Source organism: Rhinatrema bivittatum, chromosome 6 (assembly GCF_901001135.1).
Source record: "Rhinatrema bivittatum chromosome 6, aRhiBiv1.1, whole genome shotgun sequence".
NCBI classification, from domain to species: domain Eukaryota; kingdom Metazoa; phylum Chordata; class Amphibia; order Gymnophiona; family Rhinatrematidae; genus Rhinatrema; species Rhinatrema bivittatum.
The window spans coordinates 282,592,472-282,606,704 of record NC_042620.1 but is presented as its reverse complement, the minus strand read 5'-3'; the positions used below and the strand labels follow the sequence as shown (position 1 = coordinate 282,606,704).

The window sequence follows — 14,233 nt, the reverse complement described above, 5'->3', positions numbered from 1 at the left end:
CTCCCTCTGCAACCTCCCTCCCACCGCCTAGCACTTGGGAACATTGTGAAAGTAAATAAACAAAACTCCATCCTCCATCCCCATATGAGAGGGAGTAATCAACATTTCTTAAATTGGATTCTAAAATGCAATCAGCTCTTCCGGTAATGACCACACAAAAGGTTTTCAAATGTTGCAGGTGATCGTCCGTTTCTTCGGTGATGACTCCAGCAGGGAATCTTAATTCCAACAAATATAAATTCTAACATAGCATTAGTCCACATATCAATTATAGAGCCCAACTCGGTTAATCAATGCCTCAAAAGTAATCGCAATGCAACCAGACATCCCTTTAGGAGAAGAATTGTAGCAGACAAGTTAACTTGTACTGCAGGATCTCTATGACCAATGAGAAAAAAAAAAAAAAAAAAAATCGAGCCCTAAAAATTTAGCGGTACATTAGCAAAGGCAAAAAATTGCTTAACAGACTGCCAAAATTGTTGCGTCACAGCGCAATCTCATAAACAATGTAATAAAGTAGCTTGAAGTTGCAGACACTTGACACATTGATCAGACGTAGCTATACCTGCCAGGTAGGCTTTATGTGGCCAAAACACAAACCTATGTAATATTTTAACATGTATTTCCCAATATAGCACACTAACACTGCTTTCCTCACTAATTGATCAGTCACATATATATCATCCTCTGATAACTCACACTGAAGATCATGTGCTTGCTAAAACAGAATAAATATTATACTGAGAAGACGAATGCAAAAACTTATAATACATCGAGATAGAAACCCTGGCTCTAGTACTGACATGCACTAGTCGTTGAAAAGGGCCATTTGTAAGGGATCTTAAATCGTCCACCCACAATTATTTTATTTATTTTAGTTTTTTCTATACCAGCATTCGTGAGAGTGTCACATCATGCCGGTTTACAATAAACAGGGGAGTGATGAAAGGTATAGAGAACAAAGTAAATAACATGTGTTGAACCAAAAAACAATTACAGTTACAATAAAACAGGGGTAAGTATAACTTGGAGCAGAGAAGTGATATGAAAAAATTAACATAATATATTAATCTAACTTTGACAAGGTACATTTACAAAGATTTGATGAGGTACATTAACAGGAGATTGTGGTAATTGTTAGGAATTGTCCATTTGAACTAATAGTAGGATTTATTATGTGAGGGTAGAGATAGGAAGTGTTGGTTTTCTGCATATGGGTAGTTATTGGAAGATGGTTGGAGGTGAGTTAAGGTTTAATCCGAGTCTGGGAAGGCTTTTTTTTGAATAGCCACGTTTTTGTTGTATAGCTTTGTATATTGTGGTGATGGACTTGTATAATTACTTAATTATACATAATTACTTAATGTAACTAATGATTTGCAAATAGATGAAATAATCTGCATTAGCAAAGGTGAGAAATTGGCAGCAAAAAGAAAAAAAGATCCCACTGATCCATCCTGTAAATTAACAAAAGGCAATAAATTGACCAGACCCTGACAATAAAGTCTGGGAGATATTTTCAGAACCCCAACCAGGTAAAAATTGTGGATTCCCCCACAATGGCAAAAACAGAGAGGGGCTTGCCAGGATAATCCCACATGTTGTTGAAGAGCACGCCAACATTGCCGCATGGGGCTAATCAACAAAGAATGAGATACAAAAGGGGCAGCACTCTAGGGCGGTGCATGCAGCAAGTACATTAAGTTATACGGTTTCACAAATTCCTGGTCCATGAAAACCATAAGGTTATCTTGGGTAATTTGGAATTTCAACCAGTCCCCAAAGATCTGCAAAAGGCATGCCAAATTGTAAAATATAATGGGGTAGATTTTAAAAGCCCTGCGCCGGCGCACCTATTTTGCATAGGCCGCAGGACGCGCGGAAGTCCCGGGGCTTGCTAAAATGGGCGGTCCGGGGGGGGCGTGTCTGCGGTCTGGGGCGGTCTGCGGGCATGGCAGAGTGCCCCGACACAGCGGCCTGTGTCGGGGCCTGGCCAGTCGGCATGCGCAAGTTACGCCTGCCAGCAGGCGTAACACCATCGAACAAGATAGGGGGGGATTTAGATAGGGCCGGGGGGGGTGGGGACAAAAAAAAAAGTTCCCTCCGAGGCCGCTCCAATTTCGGAGCGGCCTCGGAGGGAACGGAGGCAGGCTGCGCAGCTCGGCGCGCACAGGCTGCCGATTTTGAGCAGCCTTGCGCGCGCCGACCCTAGCCACGCGTATCTTTTAAAATCTGGCGTACTTTTGTTCGCGCTGGTTGAGCGAACAAAAGTACGAGCGCGCTGTTTTTTAAAATGTACCCCAATATTTGCAAAGCCAAACCCCCATCTGCTTTAGGAGAGGCCAAAACAAAAAACGTAGCCGTGCCCACTTAAAACCCCCCCAAAAATTGAGAACCTATTTTCTGAAGAAAATGGACATCCTTTTTCTTCAAAATAAGAGGTAACATCATCAATAAATATAGTAGTTTGGGTATCAAAATCCTTTTAACTAGCACCATGCGCCCCTGTAATGATAAAAGAAAATGTTTCCAACCTGACAGGTTTTTTTGAAACTCCAGCAAAAGAGGCGCAACATTGCACTGATACAAAAGGGCTGGATTCTTGTGAATTTTAACTCCTAAATACTTGACGGTGTCTTTTGTCCTTGCAAGTGGGAAATTAACCCAGATATCACGAAGGTGACCACTAATACCCATCGCTTCTGATTTAGTGAGATTCAATTTTAACCCCGAGAAGGTATCAAAATTATAAATATGCCTCAAAAGGAATGGGGGGGGGGGGGGGTAAATGGGGCATTGGTTTGTACCATCAACATGTCATCTGCAAAGAGTAAGAGTTTCATCTCATGGGTTCCAACAGAGACTTCCATAATAGCTAAGTCTTGTTTAATTTTACATCCCAGGGGCTCTAAGGATAAAACACACCAAGGGAGAAATAAGGGACATCCTTGCCACGTTCCCCTCCCGAGACTTAAATACGGGAGATGCAGCTCCATTAATGCAAATAAAAGCTTTGGGGTCCTGATAAAGAAGCTGAATAGCATGTAAAAAGGAACCTTCAAAACCAAAAGCCTTCAACGCAGTAAATAAAAAAAATCCCACGCCACCCTATCAAAGGCTTTTTCCGCATCAAAACAAATCAATAAAGAGTCTACTACTACTTTCTGGGCAATGCAGGTTTCCAAAGTAAACAGCAGCCGCCTGAATTTAGGAAAGGGTTTCCTGCCAAAGACAAAGCCAGCTAGCTGTGGGGATATCAAATCAGGTAAAATATACTTTAACCAGTTAGCCAAGATTTTAGCATAGAGTTTTTATGTCTTGGTTCAGTAAGGAAATTGGTCTATACGAACCAGGGTCCGTTAAATCTCTCCCAGGCTTAGGCAAAATAGTTATAGCTGCAACCGACATGGAGTCCAGTATAGTCTGATTTTGAATCATATGATTAAAGAGAGTACAATGGTCAGGAACTACTGATGATTGAAGCAATTTATAAAAGAAAGAATTTAAGCCATCTGGTCCCGGTGACTTGTGCAATTTCAAATCTTTAATAACCGAAGAAACCTCTAGGGGAGTGATTGGCTTGTTCAAATTATCTACCTGTTCGTGCAATAAATGAGGTAACCATAAACGCTCAAAAAACACATTCTGGCGCTCTAAATTAGGGATTTCCTTATTATATAAAGAGTGGTAAAAATCCCAGAACATGTCCCCTATGTCTGATGTCGAAGTTGCAAATGAACCATTAGGTCTCTTGATGCTACTGATAAATTTAGACCTGGGAATGTGACTTAGTAAGGTTAGCTAGCAACCATCCTGGCTTAAACAGTTTATGCTTGTAAATGAAAAGGGTGCTTGCTGCTTTCTGGTGAAGATCATCATTAGGGACTACCTGAACCTTTCAGAAGCAGAGTCTCCATTCTTCAAAAGTAGTTCTATTCCACTGATTCTTATAGTATCCCAATTTTTTACCCAGGTCCAATGTCTGTTTGTTCCTCTGTTTCCATTTCAGACTAACATATTGAATAATCTCTCCCCTCATCACCACCTTTGGTGTCTCCCAGAACAAAATGGGGTGTCCCTATGCTGCTGTCTGGCCTCCAGGAAATACTGCCACCTCTTCTGCAAGAATTGTGAAAAATCTCTCTCCTTACAAAACCATTCCGGCATCCTCCATTTAAAAAGGGAGTCAAACCCAGGAGTTCCCCCCCAAAGATCAGATCACAGGGCAATGATCCGAAATCACCAACTGCCCTTTATCCACTTTGCTGACAGCATTGAAAAAGGATTCAGAAATCAAAATACAATCAATTCTGGATTTCGTGGGATGTGCTCTGGCATAGTGAGTATAATCTCTTTCCTCCGGATGATGTGACCGCCGTACATCCAACAACGAAAGAGAGTCACATATGAAAGGAATACCCTTCCCAGGACCCAGACGGGGAATTACAGATGCAGAGCATTTATCTAAAGAGGGATCAGAAATGCAATTAAAATCACCACCTATGATAACAGAACTGAACCCAAAACTGAAATACACAAAATCAATTTGGTAAAGAAACTATGGTCGTACCGACTGGGGGCATACACAGATGCCAAAATGACTGGTTTACAAAAAGGGGCACCCCTGACTGCTACTAGTCTGCCTTCATCATCCTCCCATTTTTGATCGAGTACAAAGGAGACCCTTTTGTGAATTAAAATCACCACTCCACAGGGTTTAGATGTACCTGAGGAGAAAAAAAATCTGATTCTATCCTCTTTTGCTCTGTAGTTTGATGTGCTCTTCATCAACAATGTGAGATTCTTGTAAAAATAATCTCTCCTTTTAACATCTGTATATGGGCTAGCACCTTCTCCCTTTTTATAGGTGAGCCCATGCCCACTACATTCCAGGTTATACAATTAGTTAAGGAACCCATGACTTAAATGAAAGGAACAAAGAACCAAACTGAGAGTAAAACATATAAAGCACAATATCAGGTTGGTGCAGTTGGTAATCAAAAACCCATTGCATGAAACCCAAAGTACCACAAAATCCCAGCCTTGTAACAGATTGCACAGGACAGAGTGACTGGCCAAGCACAACAAAACATGAGTTTTCCGCATTAGAAAAGAAGAAAAAAACATAACCTGCCAGGCATGGTACCAAATTACTATCCAAGCTCTCAAAACTTTCCCCCACCCCCCTACCTATCCTACCCTCTTCCCCCCCCCTACCTATCCTACCCTCTTCCCCCCCCCCCCCCCAAGTCTAACAAGAACCATGAGTAACATACTCTCTAACTGGAGAGCAGAAGACAACATTGTGAGTGATCCAGTGCCACCCCCAAAGTAACCAGAAACAAATCGCTGACAAGGCAAAGCTGAGAAACCAAAGTCGGCAGTTTGAAAACATTGCAGTAACCATGCCTCCAAAAACATGAGCATAGCATGACTGTGAAGCAGGAAACAAACAGCAGCCAAGAACTCATTGTAGACTGTCCACAAAGCTTTTGGCTTCCGAAACAGAGACAAAAACATGAAACACACCATTGCAACAAATCCGCAACTTGGCTGGAAACTGTAAGGCAAATTTGACTTGTTTGGCCACCAATCACACGCATAGCGGCCAAATTCTTTCCATTTCGTGGCCACTTTTGTAAGAAAAATCCTGAAAGATTTTAATAGAGCTATTTTGGTATTGCAGAGATGTAACTTTACAATAAGCCTGCCAAATTAACTGCTTCTGTTGAAAGTTAAGAAAACGGGCAATCACAATTTGTGGCCTCTGGTCACCATCTTTTTTTGAGCCAAGCCGGTGCACTCTCTCGATTATCAGCAACGTGAGCTGATCCGTTAATCCCAGTTCCTTTGGAAGCTGGTCCACGAGGAGCTAGGTCAGCTTATGCTCCTCAAGAGATTCTGCAAAGCCCACAAAATGCAAATTGTTCCGAGAGGAACGGTTCTCTAGCTCATCTATCTTCTCTTTGAGAGCCATAACTAGCTTTTCCAAAAATTACAATTTCCGAGATGTGGAGAGTTTGTCTTCAACGACTGTCATACGGCCCTCTAGTGTGTCAACCCACGGGTTAAACTCAGTGATCACAGATTTAAGGTCAGAAATTCGATCTGCTATTGCAGTAAGGTGTCCAGCAACTGCCGTTTTCACAGCCTCTGTAATAGCTTGTATAGCTGACTTGTCGATATCACACTGAACTATGTGATCAGCAACGGCAGCCATTTTCTCCTCACTTACTTTTGGTTTGTCTTTTTCCCTTCTTATCAGCCTCGCAGGCTTTCCGGAAGGGGACCTCTCCATATAGCTATCGATGTTCATATGTACTAGCAAAATTAGGAGAAATAGCCCCGAAACAAGCACAGTTGCCTTCAGAATTAATTTAAAAATGGGGGATGGCACCAGGATCCAGCAGCAACACGTCTGCTCTGGATCAACACATCATGTGACTCCCTAGCTGGATAAGTTTACTGGCTAAGCTAGATGTGCTCAATAGCTTATCTAGACTTAGCTGGATAACTCTTACCTGGCTAAGTAGTGCTTTGTGTTGCGTCCATTGGTCTTTGACGGCTTCGCCCCCCTGATATGACGTCACGCTGCCCGGATATTTAAGCCTACAGTATTTGCTAGCTCATCGAGTTAGCAATGGTAACTCTACGGATGGGATTCGCTCTCCGTACCAAAGCTGCTCTGCCACTTCAGCGCTATCTGGAACTCTTACACCCTTCGGGGATGCTAACGGGGTACCCGCTCCTCGGGGGCCTCTTCTGCTTCTTTCAGGTGCTATCAGGGAACCAGTACTCGCTCCTCGAGGGCCCATTTTCCCTGAGTCGCTGCCTGCATCTTCAAACCCTTCTACTTGGATGATTTCACTAACAGTTTCCATCTGTGAGTACAACTACCATCTATTCCACAGTACTGCTTCACTGGAACCAGGTACTCGCTCCTCGAGGGCCTGCCCTCTGTTCCGGTGCTAGACCTCTCATCTAGTGGAATCTCTGTTACTGCTACGTGAGTACAATACAACTGAGTCTCTCTGCTCAAAGGGATCAGGTACTCGCTCCTCGAGGGCCTGTTCTCCCTGTCTCGGAGCTTCTCCTAATTCTACCTGGGACTCTGTGGAACTGCCCACAAGCCTTTCCTCCACACAAAGACCTCCCTTGTCAGAGCGAGCTGGTTCCGCACCGTTGCCATGCTCCCTCCTTAGTGAACTATCTGCCATCTATAATTATCTTTCTGGGCCTAGCGGCTTCATTCTGCTTCAGCTGGGACTAGGGGCCATAAACTTTCATTGGGATAACCCTCTATTTAATTAACACCTCCAGCACAGCTACAGACACTGAGCCACAGACTATGTCAGATAGAACATAACATAAGAACATAAAATATGCCATACTGTGTCAGACCAAGGGTTCATCAAGTCCAGTATCCTGTGGCCAACAGTGGCCAACCAAGTCACAAGTACCTGACAAGTACCCAAACATTAAATGAATAGATCCCAAGCTACTCATCCTTATTGATTAATAGCAGTTTATGGACTTCTGCTCTAGGAACATATCCAAACCTTTTTTAAACCCAGCTACACTAACTGCCATAACCACATCCTCTAGCAATGAAGTCCAGAGCTTAATTATGTGATGAATGAAAAAGAATTTTCTCTGATTTGTCTTAAATGAGCTACTTGCTAACTTCATGGAGTGCCCCCTAGTCCTTGTATTATCCAAAAGAGTAAATAACCGATTTACATTTACCTGTTCAAGTCTTCATGATTTCGCAGACCTCTATCATATCCCCCCCTCAGCTGTCTCTTCTTCAAGCTGAACAGCCCTAACCTCTCTAGCCTTTCCTCATAGGGAAGCCATTCCATGCCCCTTATTTTAGTCTCCTTTTTCTGCAATTTCTCCAGTGCAGCTATATCTTTTTTGAGATGTGGCGACCAGAACTGAACACAGTATTCAAGGTGCGGTCTCACCATGGGGCGATACAGAGGCATTATGACATCCACCATTTTATTCACCATCCGGTCCAGGGGATTTACTACTCTTCAGTTTGTCAATCTGGCCTGCTACATCTTCCAGTTCATCTGAATCATCACCCTTGAAAACAGTCTCCGGAACGGGTATCTCCCCAACATCCTCTTCATTAAACACCAAAGCAAAGAATTTGTTTAGTTTTTCCACAATGACCTTATCTTCCCTAAGTGCCCCTTTAACCCCTCTATCATCTAATGGTCCAACCAATTCCCTCGCAGGCTTTCTGCTTCGGATATATTTTTTTAAAGTTTTTATTATGAGTTTTTGCCTCCACAGCCACCTTCTTTTCAAATTCTCTCTTAGCTTGTCTTACATTTAACTTACCAATGCTTATGCTTTATCCAATTTTCTTCTGTTGGATCCTTCTTCCAATTTTTGAATGAAGATCTTTTGACTAAAATAGCCTCTTTCACCTCACCTTTTAACCATGCCGGTAATCATTTTGCCTTCCTTCCACCTTTCTTAATGTGTGGAATACATCTGGACCTCGCTTCCAAGATGGTATTTTTTTTAACAATGCCCATGCCTGTTGCACACTTTTTACCTTTGTAGCTGCACCTTTCAGTTTTTTTGTTGTTGTTTTTTGTTTGGTTTTTTTTGTTTGTTTTAACTATTTTCCTCATTTTGGCTGTTTCCCTTTTGAAAGTTTAGAGCTAGAGCCATAGGTTTACTTATTGTCCTGCTTCCTTTCATAAACTTCTAGTCTGCCCACTTTACAATGCAACACACACACACACACACACACACACACACTTGATCTCCAGGAGAGGTCTCTCCCCGACTTGGTTTAAATCAGCAGCTCATCTTCACTGTATATTGCTCTCTCATTTCTGTGCTTCAAGTGCATGAAGCTGTACTTTTTTGCATCAAATTTCAGCCTGCAAACTCTTGACAAGTCCTCTAGCTGCAAAGCAGACTGTGGCTCCTTCCAGAACCTGGCACAAGTGCACCCTGGAGTCAGCCAGTAGCTGTTGTACAACCCTGGGAGGCTATGAACACTGCCCTCACAGCATCCCCTGCCCTGGCTGACACAAAAAGCAGAAGCCAGGCTTGAACTATCTTGTGCTGCCCTCAGCACTGCCACTGCACAGAGACTCACTACTGATCTCTCCTATTCATTTTTAAGCTTGTTTTTACTGAGCTCATTGAAAGGCAGGCTGAGCAAGGTTACACTTTACTTTCAAATAACAAAACAAAAGTCCAATTTCTCTTGTACTTAATGCCTTGAAGTTTCGTAGTCCATCCTATCAAACTCTAAGACCAGATTTAAGGTCTGAGCAAAAGGAAGACAAAAAAACACCAACACCCGAGAGTCCATTTCTTTGCCACAGTTTGGAAATAGAACATCTTTTGCCTACAGATTTAATTCTGTGCAACTTCAGAAAGGAAAAAAACGCCACAGAAAATATCAAACATAAAGGGGCGGATTTTAAAAGCACTTCGCACCTAAATCCAGAGGATTTATGCGCATGGGGGGGGGGTTACGCGCGCCGGGCCTATTTTAAAAAGGCCCGGCGACGGGCATAAAGCCCCGGGACACGGGGCGGGGTCAGAGGATCGCGTGCCGGCAGGCTGCCAGCAGGCGCAAAAGGTTAGACAAGGGGTTAGAGTAGGGCTATGGAGGGAAAGGTTAGGGGAAGGGAAGTTCCCTCACAGGCCGCTCCAATTTCGGAACAGCCTGGGAGGGAAGGGGAAAAGGCAGCGCGGCTCGACGCACACAAGGTGCAGAATTGTGCACCCCCTTGCGCGTGCTGACCCCTAATTCTATAACTTGTGCGCGCAAGTTATAAAATCGGGTGTACATGTGTGTACGATAGGTAGCACGCGCACATGTACGCCGCACGCGCTCCTTTTAAACTCTACCCCAGCGTGTGCTGGGGCATCTGCCAGAAGGAAAGGTTTGCAGAGAGTGCTTCCTGTGCAGTCTTATTTGCATGAATTGTCTTGCAAAAAGCTGTCCTTTGCAAAAGTGGCTGGAAACTAAATCTGTCAGCACCAGATGCAATGTTTCAAACATTGCATCTGGTGGATCGCATTCAAAGGAAAGCGACCTGAAGGCTGGCTTTTGGCATGTTTTTACCCAAAATGTAATTGTGGTGCTGCATCCACATCTTCCCCATTTCCAGTTGCAGCATACAGAAAGCTGCTAAAGTGTACACCATGCGACAGTGCATTTATAACAGCAAGCAAAACCAAAATCTATCCACTGTGGATGATATATCTCATCACACTACTAATATGATAGAAGCTGCAAGGCAGTATCACAGGTTCTCAGTCCAACTTACGAATCAGCTAAAGTAAAAGTATAATACAAGGAAAGTGAAGGGACATTACAAGTAGAGGCCTCATTTTTTAAGACCTTCCTCTCCATTTTACATATCCAGTGACATTCAGAGTGATATGAAGTGAAACTGAATGTTACCTTTCATTGGTCTCAATGTCAAAACAAAACCTTTTGTCTATGGAGTCCGTCTTCCTCCTGATGCAGGATTTCAGCGTCAAGTCTAAAGTTCCCTGGAGAGAGAAAGGAGAAAGATTTAATTCAGGGATTGTCTTTGCTGCTAAAAGGACAACGATCTCCTGAATGGCTCAGTCAGAGAGCTGAGAAGACAGTGGTATATCCTGGTGAGAACTGTTCCACAAACGATGGCAGGTGGCCTCCTCCAAAAAAGATTTGCTGTCGTCACAGCAGAAGAGATTACAGACACAGGCTTTCTTCCCCCAATAAATCAGATTATATAGGAGTAGGAAGAGGGGGAGGCAGAATTTTCTGTAATGGGATTACCACCTGAGTAGGCCACTAACCCGCCCGGCAGATCCTGGGCAATGCACACAGCTGTGTAACCCAAGTCGCCTTTATACTGACAGGGAAGTTGTTCTGCATCCGGAAACCACAATGTATATTTCCCATGTCCTCGGACAGCTGTAAACCAAAGCACCCAACACTTGCCAGTATAGGGGGCCTGAAGTATAGGGAGACATCATATAGACCACAAAATCAGTCCAACACTTCTCTGTGGCCAGGGTGTGCACTAAAGGCCTTCTCCATGGGGGTCTCCACTTCTGGAAAAACACTCTTAACTAATAAGATTTGTTAGCAGTATTATGTGCATGTGTGTGAGTGTCAGTGTGAGCTCGTGTGTAATGCCAAAGCTGGTAAGCAACAACCATATCCAGAGTGTCAGACAAATTATGATTCTTCCATACATGACCCCTCTCAGGTATTTAAGACAACATTTCTTTCAAAGCATTACTTTCCCTATTTATTGTACCATACCATCACAGGATCCCCTCTAAATTACGTATCCGCTATATTTATGTGCCCACTGTAAAACCCAATCACAATGTACTCATTGCAAACCAAACTGCTGTTACACAGTTTGAGCTCTCCAGCTGGAAAAATGTGATATAAACAGACAATGACTGTGATATCCACCTTTATGAAAGAATATCACCCAAGGCGGTGCACTGCATGTTAAACAACAGTAAGCAAACATGGCCAGAGATGTATGTGCAGGCCTAAATGCAAAAGCCTTCATAGAGAGACTGTGTGCCAGCAGTGCAGAACATACATAAAACAAAATGTGAAAAAAACACACAGGAACTCACCCCAGACGCCAGCAGCTCACAACAGAAAGAAGGCAAGACCCATAGAAGGTATAGGATTTAAGATATTATCCTAATCTCGAGGGATACCCGAGATACCATCAGGTTTTGTCCACATTTCATATGTATACTGGGAAAATACCAGGTGTGCCATGAAAATACTAGCCCAGGTTTGGTAATTACTCAAGGGCCACCACAGGGACTAACTTGGGTTTCAAGTTAGTACCAGGCTGGATACCTAAAGCAGGGGCTTAGTAATACAATCAATTAAAAACCTGACAGAAGAGCCAGGCTTACAGAGTTAAAAAAAAACAAAAAAAAAAACCAAAAAACAGCACATGATAAAAGCAAACTATTGCTTGCCAGAGACTGCATATTACTTATTTTGCATTCTCTCTCTATTTCACAGTTCATAGTGGGTACGGCATTATCACTCTGCTAACTGGAATCTTTGCTCTCTGCTCTGCTTTTGTAGGATTGACCTGGTTCAGATCTTCCCACTCATTCTTGACCTGGTCTGAAAATCCACTCCTCCGCAGGTTTATCCTGTTTTTAACCGGACTCTGCCGTTCATCAGGGACAAGCGGTCCAACCTTCGTCTTCCATGTCAAAAAAGTGATTACCCTGCCTGTGCACCACTCATGGACTTCTGTGGGAGATGTGTGGGGGGAAAGCCTGCAAACCTTCCAAGGCATCAAGTCACGAGGCAAAGATCAGATCCAGTTCTGAACCAGACAGAGCCCGATTCTGTTGGAGTAAATTCAAGTCCTGTACTCACTGCAGAGAGTTAGCATCTAATGCAACAGAATTCATGTATCTCTCAGGGTTTAATACTACAAGCAGCATTTGCCACTTATGCGGATCTGGAGTCTGGCTTAAAGATGGCAAAATCTCACTGAAATCCCAGACAGTGATAGCCACTTTTAAGTGACCAGATCACTCATCCAATGTGGCAGAGCTAAAAACTGCTGGGACAACAATCTGGCTCCATCCAACTGCAGGTCATCACACAAAACCTTACCGATACCTCACCCACTCACCTGCTTTGCCCCAGGCTTCTGATCCATAGGGGTCATAGTTAATGTTCTGCCTTCCTTCCCATATTTGCAGTAATACTTCACCCACGAAATCCCCAGAGCCCCTGGCAGGACACAGACAGCACAAGGTAAGCAGACAGAATACAGGGGAATAATGTCATACTTCCTATACAGAGAGATGCAGAGGCTGGGAGTTCAAATCCCAGGACTGCCACGGCCTCTCGAGATACACTTCTCATATTTCTAACTTCAGAGGAACCCAGTGAATGGAAGTCAGGCACTTCCTCTGTGTTCCCTGCAAAAACCCTGTAATACCATAATTTGAACCTGTATTCATCACCTCCCTAGACCACCCACTCTCTCACTCCTTCAGCCCTTTTTTGTATCCCCAGCTAATCCTCCCATACCCCCAAGACCATCGTATTACCCCTAGCTCATCCTATCTCCTCCCTCTCACCCCATCCCCTAGCTTTACCTCTTCCTCTCCAAACCTCTCAGCTCCCCCAAACTGATCACCTTATTCCTCATTTCTCCTTCTCCAGTCAATCTTCTTTCATGTCCCCTTTCTCACCCTCCATAGCCAATCCCTCCTCCAGCTAATCCAGCCTTCAGGCCCCATCCTGCATCCTCCCTTCAAACAGCCCTTTCTCTAAACATACCCCTGGGCCAGAGCTGGTATTAATATTTTTCTTTTGACCCAAGCCAAAGGTGGATGACAACTGGTGAAAAGAGAATGCAGGCTGATGACAAGTGCAACACGTTTCCATAGAGGAGCTGTGGTAATCTCCACCACATTCAGCCTTCCCCTCCTCTCTTGGCTGGTCCCAAGCCTGATAGTGGTCTACAAATGGCAGCAATATTAATAATGAAAGTCAGCATAGGGTGTGTGAGCCAGTGCAAGCTCAAAGGTCCTACAGAGTCCCCAGTAACTCCTCAAGCAGGGCTTCCTGTTACCACAGAAACTCATGTGAGGTTGGGGGTCACTGCAGGGCCTGTAAGTGCATGCTGACGTCCACCACTAATACTACAGCTTCTGGCACCTAAATGGCAAAGTTATTTGAGGCACTTGTGACCCCAGCTGAAGGTTTTGCGACTCCATTGGGGCCATGCCACTGAATATATCCAGCTATCCTAAGTCAGCCGGATAAGTTTATAGAAAAGGGCCTCCACAAAGATTGTCAGCCTAAGACAGACAAACATCACAACATGTTTTATAGACAGGATGCAAAATTTTCATAAATGAAATATGTGCACATGCACACTCCCCCAGACTGATGCAGAAGGCTTACATTTCTCTTGTGAGTATAGATATCCCTCAATGGTTGGCTGCCCAGGGAGTTTGCAGGTGAGTGGTGTTTCTTTCATCCTCTTCTTTAAATCTTCCATCTCCTCCCGAGTGCTGGCAAAGTGATTCCGTGTCTGCAAGACAGCAACATTCTCTGCACCTCTACTCACTCACCAGGTACTTTACGCTTCTATCAGAGCCTTGCCCTCGCTCACCAGGTGCAGCGCGCGCTTCTATCAGAGCCTTGCCCTCGCTCACCAGGTGCAGCGCGCGCTTC

General features: G+C 43.9%; 1 protein-coding gene across 2 annotated transcripts in view; it reads right to left on the bottom strand.

Moving 5' to 3' along the window:
* Nucleotides 1-14,233, bottom strand: part of OPHN1 (oligophrenin 1) — a 235,543-nt gene that overhangs the window by 62,233 nt on the left and 159,077 nt on the right. For both annotated transcript variants that reach the window (XR_003857530.1, XM_029607285.1), the window contains 3 exons: nucleotides 13,961-14,090; nucleotides 12,675-12,775; nucleotides 10,451-10,542 (listed from right to left, as the gene is read on the bottom strand). Coding sequence is in view for 1 of the 2 variants with exons in the window: in XM_029607285.1 (XP_029463145.1) it covers nucleotides 10,451-10,542; nucleotides 12,675-12,775; nucleotides 13,961-14,090 (323 nt within the window). In the remaining variant the exon portion in view is untranslated. The remainder of the gene's footprint in view (nucleotides 1-10,450; nucleotides 10,543-12,674; nucleotides 12,776-13,960; nucleotides 14,091-14,233) is intronic.